This window comes from Dasypus novemcinctus, chromosome 7 (assembly GCF_030445035.2).
Source record: "Dasypus novemcinctus isolate mDasNov1 chromosome 7, mDasNov1.1.hap2, whole genome shotgun sequence".
In the NCBI taxonomy this organism is placed as follows: domain Eukaryota; kingdom Metazoa; phylum Chordata; class Mammalia; order Cingulata; family Dasypodidae; genus Dasypus; species Dasypus novemcinctus.
The window spans coordinates 39,281,796-39,297,413 of record NC_080679.1 but is presented as its reverse complement, the minus strand read 5'-3'; the positions used below and the strand labels follow the sequence as shown (position 1 = coordinate 39,297,413).

The window sequence follows — 15,618 nt, the reverse complement described above, 5'->3', positions numbered from 1 at the left end:
CCCCAGCAGGAGGGGAAGCCCAGCTGACAGAAAATGACAGTGACTGTAGGAACCAAATTGTTTCACCCAGATTGGCTTGTAGCCCTAGTCTAGGCTTCAGCCGCACCTCTGGCAGGTAGGAGGCTGTTGGGTCCTGCACCAGCCTATCCAGGTAACTGCAGGTACCTTTGAATGGCACATACTAAATAATCAGAAATCTACCGGGGCAACTGGACCCATACTGCATAGATGCTGCCCACACCTGCAGCTCCATCCCCACCCTAGGTAACGGAGAAAGGGGCATGAAGTTTCATCAATCTCTGCACAACTGCAGTCTAGACCTGCATGACTTGGATTATTCCACACAGCTGTGACTCTGTCCCTAGCCCTGGCAAAGGACAAAGTTGGGAGAAGCTTCATTGGTTCCTGGGGAAATGAGGGCAGTTTGAGTCTCTACAGCTTATAGCACCAACTACATGCTTGGCTCCTACTACACAACCAGCAGGGAGAAAGGACAGGAAGCCCTAAACTGAAGAGAAAAACTGCACCTGGAATAAACACATCTGTTAAGCCAGATGCCAAGACACCAATAAAAAATTACAATCCACACCAAGCAACAGGAAGATATGGCCCAAATTAAAGGAATAAGATAAGCTTCCAGATGACATAAAGGAGTTGAGACAACTAATCATAGAAGTTCAAACAAATCTCCTTAAGAAATTCAGTGAGATGGCTAAAGAGATTAAGGATATTAAGAAGACATTGGATGAACACAAAGAAAAATCTGAAAGCATACATAGAAAAATAGCAGATCTTATGGGAATAAGAAGTACAATAAATGAAATTTAAAAAACATTGGAATCATATAATAGCAGATTTGAGGAGGCAGAAGAAAGGATTAGTGAACTTGAATAAATGGCCTCTGAAAGTGAACATACAAAAGAACAGATGAAGAAAAGAATGGGAAAAAATGAAGAGGGTCTCAGGGAACTAAATGACAGCAAAAGTCATGCAAACATATGTGTCATCAGTGTTTCAGAAGGAGAAGAGAAGGGAAAAGGGACAGAAGGAATGTTTGAAGAAATAATGGTAGAAAATTACCCAACCCTGATAAAGGACATAGATATCCATGCCTAAGAGGCACAACATACTCCCATCTGAAAAAAATCCAAATAGAGCAACTTTAAGACACATACTAATCAGAATGTCAAATGCCAATGACAAAGAGAGAATTCTGAGAACAGCAAGAGAAAAGCAATGCATAACATAAAAGGGATACCCAATAAGATTGAATCCTGATTTCTCACCAGAAACCATGGAGGCAAGAAGACAGTGGTATGATATATTTAAGATACTACAAGAGGAAAACTTCCAGCTAAGAATCTGATATCCAGCAAGATTATCATTCAAAAATGAGAATTAGAATATTCACAGATAAACAGAAACAAAGAATTTCTAATCAAGAGACCCGATTGTCAGGAAATACTAAAAGGTGTACTAGAGCCTGAAAAGAAAAGACAGGATAGAGAGGTCTGGAAAAGAGTCTAGAAATGAAGATTGTATCAATAAAACTAACTAAAAGTATCAAAAGAATAGTGAAAATAAAATATGACAGATAAAACTCAAATAGACAGGAATAAACATAACCAATGACGTAAAGCAGTTGTATTCAGGAAACTGCAACTCAATGTTAAAAGAAATCAAAAAAGGCCTAAGTAGCTGGAAGAACATTCCATGCTCACAAACTGGAAGACTAAATGTCATTAAGATGTCAATACTGGGGAAACGGATGTGGCCCAATTGATAGAGCATCCACCTACCATATGGGAGGGTCCGGGGTTCAATACCCAGGGCCTCCTGACCTGTGTGGTGAGCTGGCCCATGCCCAGAGCTGCTGCGCACAAGGATTGCTGTGCCACCCCCCAACGCAGGGGTGCCCCACACACAAGGAGTACGCCCTGCAAGGAGAACTGCCCCATGTGAAAAAAGTGCAGCCTGGCCAGGAGTGACGTCGCACACCCGGAGAGCTGACACAGCAAGATGACGTAACAAAAAAGACACGCAGTTTCCCAGTGCCACTGAGGGTGCAAGCAGACACAGAACACACAGTAAGTGAACACAGAGAGCAGACAATGGGGCGGGGGGGAGAGAGAAAAATAAATAAAATAAATATTTAAGGGAAAAAAAAGATGTCAATACTACTCAAACTGGGAAGTGGATTTGGCCTAATGGATAGGGCATCTGCCTACCAAGTAGGAGGTCCAAGGTTCAAACCCAGGGCCTCCTGACCTGTGATAAGCTGGCCCACACACAGTGCTGATGCATGCAAGGAGTACCATGCCACGCAGGGGTGTCCCCCGTGTAGGGGAGCCCCACATGCAAGGTGTGCACCCCATAAGGAGAGCCACCTCACGCGAAAAAAAAAGAAAGCGCAGCCTGCCCAGGAATGGCGCTGCACACGTGGAGAGGTGACGCAGCAAGATGATGCAACAAAAACGAGACAGATTCCCAGTGCCACCAACAAGAATACAAGTGGACACAGAAGGACACACAGCCACTACCACATACCAGCTGAAGAAGCAACTAGAAAATGACCTTGAATCAAAGATTCAATGCGGAACAGCAGAATATACCTGTCTACATATAATAACATGACTTCGGGAAGCAGTTTGACCTAATGTAAGGGGGAAATGGAAAGGAGAAATGAGATTATAAGGCTGTGAGTCTCTAAAAAAGAGTCTGGAGGTTGTCAGAAGGAATACCCCTATGTACAACTGAACAGAGTCTAAGAGACAGATAAGGTAGATACAACCCCAGGTATTGGTTCTTTTGAGGGATAAAGAGACCCACGGGTTCTATGGTCATGGCAGAAGGGGTTCACTGCCATGACAGATGGCCCTTCTTTGGAGCTGGTGTTTCTGCGTGATGGAAATGGACTCAGAGGGAATCTCTTTTCACAAGACTTGCATGCTACTTTATTGGAATTGTAGTTGGTGCTGGGTTTAAGATATATGTAGGGGATTTGAATCTCTGGACTGATAATATGACACCCAGGCCCAGAGCCTCAACAGACTTCAGCTCCTACACTTTGACTTATTGGACTTACTCCACTCAGCTAACATGGAGTTGAAGAAGGTCAACCACCACAACATGGAGCCTAGAGTGTCTACAGCTAGAAGCGGGAAGAGTGCATCCAGTACCCATGTGCAATCTAAGCCCTCACTTGACATAGGTGTGCAATGGACACAACCAATCCAATGTCCACAGAGAAAATGTGGAATGGGTGTGGGAACGGTAGCCATGGGGGCTGCTGGGTGTGGGGAACGGGAGGAAGAGATGAGATGTGGAGGCGTTTTCGGGACGTGGAGTTGTCCTGGATAGTGCTTCACGGACAATTACGGGACACTGTAGATCCCCCCAGGGCCCACTGGATGGAACGTGAGAGAGTCTGGGCTATGATGTGGACCATTGACTATGGGGTGCAGTGATGCTCAGAGATGAACTTACCAGGTGCAATGGATGTATCACGATGATGGGAGAGAGTGTTGCTGTGGGGGGAGTGGGGGGCGGGGGCGGTGGGGTTGAATGGGACCTCATATATTTTTTTTAATGTAATTTAAAAAAATAATAATAAATAAATATTTAAAAAAAAAAAAAAAGGACACACAGCGAATGGACACAGAGAGCAGACAATGCGGGGGGAGGACAGGGAAGGGGAGAGAAATAAATTAAAAAGTAATAATAAATCCTTAAAAATAATACTACTCAAACTGATATACAGATTCAATGCAATCTCAATAAAAAATTCCACCAGCATTTTTTAAAATTGAAAACACAATTATCAAATTTATTTGGAAGGGTAAGGGGTCCTGAATAGCCAAAAACATCTTAAAAAGGAAAAATGAATGCTCCTCTCCAGTCTTGAAATCATATTACCTAGCTATAGTGGTAAAAATAGCATGGTAGTGGCATACAGACAGACACGTAGACCAATCAACACAATTGATGGTTCAGAAACAGACCCTTACATGGGTCAAGTATGCTCAAGTGATTTTTGACTAGCCTGTGAAACCCACCTAGTTTGGGCAGAACAGTCCATTCAACAAATGGTGCTGAAAGAACTGGATATCCATATCCAAAAGAAGGAAAAAGACCCCTATCTCACACCTTATCCAAAAATTAACTCAAAATTGACCAAAAACCTAAAAATAAAAGCAAGAACCATAAAGCTTCTAGAAGAAATTGTAGGAAAATATCTTCAAGACCTAGTGGTAGGTGGTGGATTTTTAAAGGAGATAAGAGGAGAACAGAGATGGATGGACTACTGATGTTGAATGTATGTAGAAGTTTTAATTAGCTTTACTGTAAAAGTGTGGAAATGTATAGAGTGGATGGTAACAAATAGTGAGTAACAGCCAATTTGTAAATGGAGGTATGACTGAAAATGGTAGTCTAGATATGTAAATGTTAATTGACAGAATGCTAGAGAATAATCTAGGAACTGAATAGCACAGTAAACCAAGAAGTGGGTGAGAATTGTGATTGATGGTACAGATGCAAGAGTGTCCTTTGTGAACTAACACAAATGTACATCACTACTGCAGGGTGGTAATGTGGAGAAGCATGGAAAAATACAACTGGAGTGACCTATAGACTGTGGTTAGCAGTAATAATATAACATTCTTGTATTTATGCCAAAGATGTACTGTGTTCATAATGGGGCAGTATGGAAAATGTGTGCCAAATGTACGATATGGACGTGGTAACAATCAGATGGTATTATTACCTTCCGTAACAAATATTTCACCACAGTGTGATGTGCTGATAGAGGGGTGTTATTTGGGAATTCTGCACATGTGCATGATTGTTTTATAAGTTTACAACCTCTGTCATAAAAAATATATTTAAAAAACAATAATAGGGTGGATTGAGGGGGAAATACACCAAATGTAAGATAAGGACTATAATTAGTAGTAAGATTTGGACAATATTCTTTTATAATTTACAACAAATGTCTCACAACAATGCAAGGTATTGGTGAAGGGTTGATGTATGGGGCCCCTATATGATGTTTTGCATGTTTGTTTTGTCAGTTCACAACTTTTACTATACACTTATTAGTTTATGTATGTTCATATATAAATGACAAAAAATAGTAGGGTGGGTTGGTGGAAAAATATTTTGGTTAGTGGTAATATTTTGACAATGCTCTTTAATCATTAGTTAAAAATGTTTTACAACAATGCAAGGTATTGGTGGTAGGGTGAGTTATGAGAGTCCTGAACGATGTTATATATGTTTCTTTTGTAAGTTCACAACTATTACTATACACTTACTATTTATGTATGTTTATGTATGAGTGATATACTTCAATAAATTTAAATATATATATATATGCACCTAATGGGAGAGCCCTAAATTTATGAAGGAAATATTGACAGATTTGAAGGGAGAAATTGATAATTCTACAATAATTGTAGGAGACTTCAATACACCAATTTCAAAAATGGATAGAACGTCCTAGACACAAGATCAGTGAGAAAATAGAAGACTTGAATGATTCTACAAACAAACTAGACCAAAGAGACCAATATAGAATACGTCATCCAACTACCCCAGAATACACATTCTTTCTAGTGCATACGGGTAATTCTCCAAAAAAAAAACATACGTTAGATCACAAAACAAGTTCCAATAAATTCAAAAATGTTGAAATTATACAATGTATCTTCTCTGACCACAATGGAATGAAGCTAGAAATCAGTATGAGAGGGAAAACTGGAAAATTAATGAACATGTGGAAATTAATGAATGCACACTTAACCAACCAATGGATCAAAGAAGACATTATGAGAAAATTGGGAAATATCCTGAAGCAAATAAACATGAAAACACAACATCCCAAATTAATGGGATGCATTAAAGGCACAGCTGAGAGAGAAGTGAGTCAGTAGTCAAAAAACTCCCAACAAAGAAAAGCCCAGGACTAGACAGCTTCCTTGGTGAATTCTACCCATTCCAAGAAGAATTAAAGCCAGTACTGTTCAAACTCTTCCAAAAAATTGAAGGGAAGAGGCCAACCCTACTATAATACCAAAGCCAGATAAAGATACCACAAGAAAAGAAAATTAAAGGCCAATACCCCTCATGAATATAGATGCAAAAATCTTCACCAAAATACTAGCAAACCTAATCCAACAACACACTAAAAAATGTGTGGAAGAGTAGTTCAATGTAAGAAAATCAATTAATTTCACACACTACATACATAGAACGAAGAGGGAAAGCACATGATCATCTCATTTGATTCAGAAAAGGCATTTTACAAAATTCAGCACCCCTTCCTGATCAAAACACTAAGTAAACTAGGAATAGAATGAAACATTATTAACATGATAAAGAGCTTATATGAAAATCCCACCACTAGCATCTTATCAATGATAAAAGACTGAAAGCTTTCCATCTTAGATCAGGAGCAAGATAAGGATGCCCATTGTCACCATTGTTAGTCAGCATTTTACTAGATGTTGAGCTAGAGTAGTTAAGCAAGAAAATAATTAAAAGGCATCCAAATTTGAAAGGAAGAAGTGAAAGTTTCTCTTTTTGCAGATGATATGATCCTAGAAATGGAAAATTCGAAAAAATCCACAACAAAGCTATTAGAGCTAATAAATGAATTCAGCGAAGTGGTGGAGCCCACCCATGACCAATATGCAAAAATCATTAGTGTTTCTTTACACTAGTAATGAACAATCTGAAATGAAAATCAATGAAAAACCCATTTATAATAGCAACTAAAAGAATCATTTATCCAAAAATAAATTTAACCAAGGATGTAAAGGACTTGTACATGAAAAACCGAAAAACATTGCTGAAAAAAATCAAAGAAGACCTAAATAAATGAAGGACATTCTGTGTTCATGGAGTAGAAGACTAAGTATTGTTAAGATGTCAGTTCTACCCAAAGCAATTTACAAATTCAGTGCAATCCCAATCAAAAGTCCAACAGCCATCTTTGCAGAAGTATAAGAGCTAATCACCAAATTTATATGCAAGGGTAAGAATAGTCAAAAACATCTTGGAAAAGAGAAACAAAGATGGAAGACTAACATTCTCAATTTTAAACTTATTACAAAGCAACCATAATCAAACCAGCATAGTACCAGCATAAGAGCAGACATATAGACCAATGAGATCAAATTAAGAGACCAGAAATAAATTCTCTATGGCCAATTAATTTTTCATAAAAGTGTTATCTCCACTCATTAGAGAAGAACAGTCTCTTCAACAAATGGCACTAGAAAAGTGGACATCCAGATACATAAGAATGAAGGTAGACCTATATATCAAACCATGTTTAAAACTTAACACAAAATGGATCAAAGCCCTATATATAAGAACCTAAACTATAAAAGCCCTAGAAGAAAATCAAAACCACGAGATACAGTTTCACACCAACTATAATGGCTACTACTGGGGAAAAAAATAAAAATAAAAATAAAAATAAAACGAATGTTGGAGAGGATGTAGAGAAATAGGAACATACTTTCGCTGTTAGTGGCTGTAATTTGTTGTATCATGTTTCCTCAGAAAGTTAAGTATAATATTACCGTATGACCCAGCAATCCCACTTCTAGGTATTCACCCAAAACAACTGAAGCAGGGACTCAAACAAGTATTTGCACACCAATGTTCCTAATACCATTATTCACAACTGCCAAAATTTAAAGCAACTCAAGTACCCATCAACAGTCTATTAGATGAACAAAATGTTTTTTTTTTTTAAAGATTTATTTTATTTATTTAATTTCCCCCCCTCCCCTGGTTGTCTGTTCTTGGTGTCTATTTGCTGCGTCTTGTTTCTTTGTCCGCTTCTGTTGTCGTCAGCGGCAGGGGAAGTGTGGGCGGCGCCATTCCTGGGCAGGCTGCACTTTCTTTTCACGCTGGGCGGCTTTCCTCACGGGCGCACTCCTTGCGCATGGGGCTCCCCCACGCGGGGGACACCTTGCGTGGCACAGCACTCCTTGCGCGCATCAGCATTGCGCATGGCCAGCTCCACACGGGTCAAGGAGGCCTGGGGTTTGAACCGCGGACCTCCCATATGGTAGACGGACACCCTAACCACTGGGCGTTTTATATACATGCAATGGAATATTTTTCAGCCATAAAAAGGATTGAAGCCTCGATAAACGCAACAGCATGGAGAAACCTGGAAGACATAATGTTGAGTGAAATAAACCAGACACAAAAGGAGAAATATTGCGTTATCCCACTGAAATAATTACAATAAGCAAATTCATAGAGTCAGAAACTAAAATACATACCTGTCAACATAGTGATTTAGCCTGGCATCTACTTGACCCATCATTGTAGAGCCAGGCTGAACCCAAGTCATCTGTCAAAAGTTTAAGACCAGAATTCAATTAGGGCTTCATTTTAAGCAAAACTGTTTATGGAAAAATTGTAATCAGCTGATATTTATGTGGTTCTTGTGTTTTTATATCCCACACTAAGGTGTCTTAATTAAAAGTTTTATCAACCAGCTTTAAAAAAAAAATCTCCATACATTTACCAGGTTACAATGGACTGGGTTGGGGGTAGAAAATGGGTAGTCAATGCTCAATTGGTACAGTTTCTGTTTGGAATGATGGAAAACTTTTGTTAATGAAGGTGGTGATGAGAACACAACATTGTGAATGTGATTTACACCATGGAATTATATACTTGAACATGTTTAAAAGGGGAAATTTTAGGTTGTATAGGTGTTACTAGAATAAGCATTTTTTTAAAAACTATTAAGACTGCACAACACAGTGAACTCTTATGTAATCTATGGTCTACAGTTGATAGTATAATTATAATACCATTTTGTCATTTCCTAAAAAGGTACCACATTAATGCAGTGTTAATAATAGGGAAAACTGTGTATTTGGTGGAGGGGGGGAGCATCAGCAAACTCTATTTTCTGCATGATTTTTCTGTAAGCCTTCAACTATGTGTTGAGCGGTAACAAACAACAACAAAAAACAAGATATATGGTAGCACTCAGAAAAAAGGAAGTGAGTATTTCTCTCTGAAGTCCTTCCTAGAGGATCTGGTTTGGGGAGCAAAGGGTAAAGGAAAAGCCTGAACGAAAGTATGGTAGCGTGAGAGTGCATGGGCGTTACAGAAAGACTGTGGTTGAGAAGGCCACATGGAAGGTACATAAGATGATGTAACAGGAAATGGGCCTGGAGGCATGATGAAGACAAAGAGGACAGTGATGATGATGATGATGACAGCAGGAGACTGTGAAAGACTTGGACTTCTTATTCAGGACTTTAGACTTTATCCAAGATATTGGGGATTTTCTATGTAGACCAATAAGATAATCAAACACACATACATGTATACATTTTTACATATATATGTACTTATATGTAAATCGTCCTTTTAAGTGTGATATATTATTCCGGCCCCTCATCCATATATATTAAGTGCATAAAGGGGCACTTTTCAGGGGAAAGAGTTCTCTCTCTTTCTCCATCCCTCTGTCTCCTCTCTCTTTCCCAGTACTATTCTTTTTTTTTTTAAAGAGATTTATTTATTTATTTCTCTCCCCTCCGCCCCCCTCCCCCCCCCCCCCCCCAGTTGTCTGCTCTGTGTCCATTCGCTGTGTGTTCTTCTGTGACTGCTTCTATCCTTACCAGCAGCACTGGGAATCTGTGTTTCTTTTTGTTGTGTTATCTTGTTCTGTCAGCTCTCCGTGTGTGTGGTGCCACTTCTGGGCAGGCTGCACTTTTTTTCGTGCTGGGCAGCTGTCCTTATGGAGCTCACTCCTTGCGCATGGGGCTCCCCTACGCGGAAACACCCCTGCGTGGCACGGCACTCCTTGCACACATCAGCACTGCACATGGGCCAGCTCCACACGGGTCAAGGAGGCCTAGGGTTTGAACCATGGACCTCCCATGTGGTAGACAGATGCCCTATCCATTGGGCCAAGTCCACTTCCCCCCAGTACTATTCTTGAAACTGTATCATTGAAGACGCATCCATTAGTTCTGTCTCTCAAACATCAAATTAATCTACAGAGTAGGGCAGAAACTTTCTTTGGGTGTTTTCCATACCTGAAGAAAGGTCAGGTTCAGTGTAACAGCAGTAACAACCATCACAACAGCAACTATAGATTTCCTGGGTCTAAATTTATAACTCTATATGTATGATGTATACTGTGTGCTGTACATGCATCATACAGAATCCTCACAGCAACCATTTAAGGTAGATACCATTATTAAAACCCATTTTACAGGTGGAAAAACGGAGACTCGTAGTTAACTTGCTCAAAGTCACACAGCCAGTTAAGTGTTGAAGCCAGACCACAAACCCAGGGAGTCTGTTTTGAAGTCAGTGCTCCTAAGCACCACACCACACCAGGAGCAGGCCAGAGACCTCAGCGTGTCCGCATTCAATTAGAAACTTCGTGGAGTCACTTTCCATTTAGGATGGAGGGGTGCTGTAGGAAGGGTGGTGATCTTTAGTTCTTACCCACCTTCCCTGCTGTGCCTCTCTTTCAGCAAAATCATCTTGCAAGGAGTCTACAACACCTGCCTTTCTCCTGGACAGGATTGGGTTACAGATCAGATGATGTATGAGAACATACTATGATAACTGCAAAATCTTTCATAAATATAGTATGGGATTATATATCCTTCATTCTGTAAGTATGTGGGAACTAGCGGGTGAGCACATTTGACAAAGAAGATAGGTATTTTGAGGTTTGATGATGCCTCCTTAAAGTGGTGTGTGCATAGCGCACCCCCACCCAAGCCCATGGTCAGGTGCCCTCTTCTGAGGGCCCACGAGATCTCCCTTAAAGTGGCAGCACAGTTTCACAAATGACCAATTTTTTTAAATAAGGTTATCAAAACTCATACGCAAATGTAGTTTCTTTTCAGTGACTTAGGTACCTGGCTCTCCTACTTTAACCAGCTCACAGAACAGTCTTCCACGATGAACCCCACACCCTCTGCCGGGCCATTGCACAGAACAAGTGCTTCCTGCTCTAATGGCCTCATCAGATCTCTGTTGAGTGGGCTTCACAGAGCAGGTTGGGCAAAGCTAGATGGACTCCGGTGAAGTCTTTTTCAGAACCATCTTAGGCAAAGCAGCGTTCAGGCTTTGATGTAGCCTGTTGCTATTTTCAAAGCAACTGAGGAGCAGGGTGGGGAAAGACTCTCAGCAGTGGTCTCCTTCTACCCAAACTTTCCTTGTAGTATCAATATTCAACTTATAGAGGAAGTCTAGGAGAGGGTTTCTAGAAACCTAATTAACCAGAGTCCCAGTGTCCTCCTCAGCATGTGCTGGCTTCTATGCCAACCTGCTATATCCATTTCTTGGCTCATATAAGAAACTTGAGCTGACTTTTGTTGTTGTTGTTTCTCTCTGTATATTTGCATAATTTTATATCCTGAGCAGAGTTCTTGATTTTGCAACAACATAATAAAAACTGTGTGAATTGGCAGGTTTAGGGGTATGAGTTGCAGCTGGTTTATCACTTCCTCTTAGTAGAAGCTTCAGCTGAAAGTATTATATAGTTATCATATTTTACAGGACCTGAGCTTACAGTTGCATTTGCTCATTTTCTTGTTTTTTTCTTTAAAAAAAATACTCCTATTTCACATTTATTATTTGTAGGTAAATTGTCCAACATGCTCATTTTAAAAATATTTTTCTGTTCTTGATATAAATTCATATGGTTCAGTTCTATTGAAATCAAAGCCCCAAGGTCTAATTGACATAATAACAGAGAATACAATGAGACCTTTGGACAATTTTTGTAGATTGAAAACAATGACAAAGCAAATGCAAACCAGGGTTACTGTAATATCTCTACCCATCCCCCTGTAACCCATTGTCATTATTTTGATTAAAAGGCGTATAGAAGCCACAGTGGTTTTTCAGGATGCAAAATTATTTCAAAAACTTCCTCTATTAATGGAAATTATTAGAGGGTGGAAATGGTACTCAAACAGCAAGAATGGCATTAATTATGCAAAAAGCAATTGTATTTGGCAGTTGGCAAGTGTGCATTATTCTTCAATAATCTTCTGTGGGTTTGTGTCCAGCCAGCACTAGATATCTAAAAGCTTTTTATTTTGGCAAAGTTTTCAAAGCCCTTGGACTTACAGCATGTAGATAAAAGGTAATTTGGAAGGAAATTATGTTGGTGAAATTGAAGAATTCAGTAATGAGTTCTGTGAAGATGAATCAATGTCCAATTAAATGATTATATCAAATCCAACTTTAAATGTTGACAAAATACATTTAAAGACTTTGAAAGTATGATGCTATATATACATCTAATCAGAAAAGTATAGTCTGTATTTCCAAGCCTCATGGAGGGATGGAGTATTCTGATTGATCCAAGAGTTTGATTAATGGAGAGAAACTTCAGAGAGGAATTACCTGTATGCTAAGAATTAGAATAGTTGGCAATAACCTAGCTTGTTTTCACAGTCCTCTTCCCCTTTGCAACAGTTCTATGTTTCACAGAGGTTTTTTTCTTCCTCTTTCCTTGTCTGCACTCCTTTTCTATGCTCCATTCTCTATCATTGTTAATTCTCTCACCACCTTCTACAGAATGTTTTTCTTATCCAGAACTTTTCCCCCTTTTCCTTTCCTTTTATAGGAGTGAGTATAGTTAATCAGAGCAACGTTCATTACTTCATTCACCCAATCAATCTTGACTAAGCCCTTGCCATACAGGAAGGGCTACAAAACTGATGAAACGGGCATCCTGCCCTAGGCACAAAAGTGCATGGTCACAATCCATAAAATGCTTACTGGAATCATAGATTGTATTGAACATAAATAAAGAGGCAGAGATGGAGCTGGAAAGTTAGGTTGCTGCTGGTTATTGGAGGCCTTGAATGCCAGACTAAGAGTTTGAACTTTATTTGCTAGGTAATAGAAAAAAAGTGAATGGTTTTGTGGTTGGGGGGGGGGCGGTGTTTGTGTTTGGTTTTTCCAACAAGGTTTTGACACTAACACATCAATTTACAGAATGCCATCTCCTCAGTTCCTTTCTCTTCATCTTGTCTTTGTTCATCTTTCTAAAACTTGACCTCTACTGATACAGTAGTCAGGCACAATATAATTCAGTACAGATAAATCCGAGGCTTCCGAGTATCTGATTCCAGCCTTAATGGTAGTGTGTGTCTAGTAAATCTGTGAGTCAAGTAGGTGCCACATACCAAGGTAGTGGTCAGACCAAAAAGAGTTATGCTCTGTGTGTTCAGTAATTCATCCTAGAGAGTAAGCTCTCTTACTACCTACTATTGCTTTAAGCTTATAGAAATCTCCCTCCTCCTCAAACAATTACATAATTAAGATTCCTAATGGTTGTGATTTATACTCCTGATCCAAGTTTAAATCTGAATTGTAAAAATGTTGTAGGGTTTGTTTGGTTTTTTTTTTAGGGAAATGAAAACAGTCGACTCAGGAAACAAAAGAACTTGAAAGTGGCAGACTTAGTAAGACTTTTAACTCTAGGACAAATATTCCTTAGAAAATATTTTGACAATATGATTGTTGTGTTTTCTACTATATACTAGGTTTGGCTCAGAAAACAAGCTAGAGGAAAGTGGCTGTGGCTCAATCAGTTGGGCTCCCGTCTACCATATGGGAGGCCCTGGATTTGCGTCCCGGGGCCTCCTTGTGAAGGCAGTCTTGCCCACATGCTGCGGAGTGCCGTGCAGCCTGCAAGTGCTGCAGAGAGCTGACTCAGCAAGGTGACACAACAAAAAGGAAGACAAACAGAAATGCAGGTGAACGTGCAATGAATGGACATAGAGAGCAGACAGCAAGCAAGCCGCAAGGGGGGGAGGGAAATAAATAAAAATAAATGCAGACACAGAAGAATGCACAGCGAATGGACATAGAAAGCAGACAGCAAGCAAAAAAGCCGCAAGGGGATAAAACAAACAAACAAACAAAAACAAGCTAGACATTATGAAAGTTGATTAGTTCTCTATGTTAGCTGCCCACTGAGTAGGTGTTTCATTAACTCAATAAATATTAATGAACAAGATGATGCGGTAGCCCTAAAAATACAGTGATGCATGAAGGAGCCACTGTCCCAACCTTTGTGAAGCTTACAATCTGGGACCGTATGTAAACCACTTAATGAGCTGAACCCAGGTATGAATAACTGGAAAGAATTGTACAATCCAAGTTTTTATTTGTTCTATAAAACATAATTCTTTATTAAAAATTACTTTTGCTATACCCCAAATTAATATATATATAAAATATATATACATATTAATGCCTCCAGTTATATGAAACAAATATTGCTAGGAAAGTGGAGTTCAGTGATATGGCTGTGATGTTTATAACACATTCAAAATGTTTTCAAATAGTTGCAGTTTCACATATTCCATCCCATTGCCCCCATAGATTCATTCATACTTTCAGGTCTTATGAATTAGTACATCATTTAGGAAATAGAGTGACAGTATCTATAATGATCACAACCAACCTATAAAGCAGCATTGTGAGCAGGGAGAAGCACTGCTTTATGGTCAAACAGATCTCAGTTCAAATCCTGGCTCTGCCACTGAGCACCTGTGACCATAGCTAAGTTGTTTAACCTTCCCCAAATTTTAGTTTCGTCATGTGTGAGAGAAGGCAGAGATGGAAACTGAAACTTTAATAAAACTCACAATACTGATAGAGAGTGTCTCAAAGAGTCATTTCTTTCTAGTAACTGTTATTGGGAGTGACTGGAACTTGCTCACTGACTGAAAGGGAAAAGGGAAAAGGGAAACCTTCTGAAATATGTACATTTAGTCTTTCTGAATTAGAGTTTATTTTAAATACACTAGTGGGTTTAGTCAATGAATATCTTTAATAGGACTTATCAGCTAAAAAGGATAGTACAAACTCATAAAAAATTATATGAGCAAACTATTATATCATTTTAAGATTAGGACATAATTTAAGGGTCAACTTTGTTTCTTTTGGGATGAGTAAAGAACATTGCCACAGAGCAAAATAAAATAAAGCAGCAGAGGAATAAATTACTCACATTTCACATCCAAGAAACAATTAGAAACCAATTTCAAAAAGTACTAGATAATACTAATATCCAGTGATTAATGTAACTAACAGACACCACCAAATTCCTCTGCTCCTGGCAAATACAAGGCCGGTTAACAGACATAGATTTCTTAAGGAATGCTTTACCTAATATCTTTTTTTCATCTCTTCAGTAGACCCTTGTCTTCCCTCAAGAATGAGTTTCCATTTCAGCCAGTGTGTCAATATCTCTATTTGTAGGTACACAGATGGAGGAAAGGAAATAAGGGATGGTGCCTCGCTCTTTAATTAAAGACGAAGAGCCAGATTTTGCTCTTCAAGCTTATTGGCGAGTGCACACACGTGCACGCACACACACTCACAAAGTGCATCTGATAGATGAAGCCAAATTTGTAAAATTGTATCCACAATCATAGTTTCTATGGTAACTGTGATTGTGGCCAAGATACAAACAGAGCTGGGCAGGCGATGTCTGATTTTATTTTCACAGAAGACAATCAGAAGAGAGATAATTTAAAGTTATTAAGATGCAGTGGCTCAGCATACATTCAGCTAGTACTT

The 15,618-nt window shown here is 39.2% G+C and overlaps 1 protein-coding gene across 4 annotated transcripts in view; it reads left to right on the top strand.

Annotated features, from left to right (window-relative positions):
* The window catches only part of PARD3B (par-3 family cell polarity regulator beta), a 1,119,500-nt gene that overhangs the window by 1,047,255 nt on the left and 56,627 nt on the right, over nt 1-15,618 (top strand). Inside the window, exon 22 of one of the 4 annotated variants that reach the window (XM_004453623.5) lies at nt 10,533-10,625. The exons of the other annotated variants lie outside the window; for them this stretch is intronic. Within the exon in view, the coding sequence (XP_004453680.2) occupies nt 10,533-10,610 (78 nt within the window). The 3' untranslated portion in view covers nt 10,611-10,625. Of the gene's footprint in view, nt 1-10,532; nt 10,626-15,618 lie in introns of those variants that run through there. 4 annotated transcript variants of the gene reach the window in all.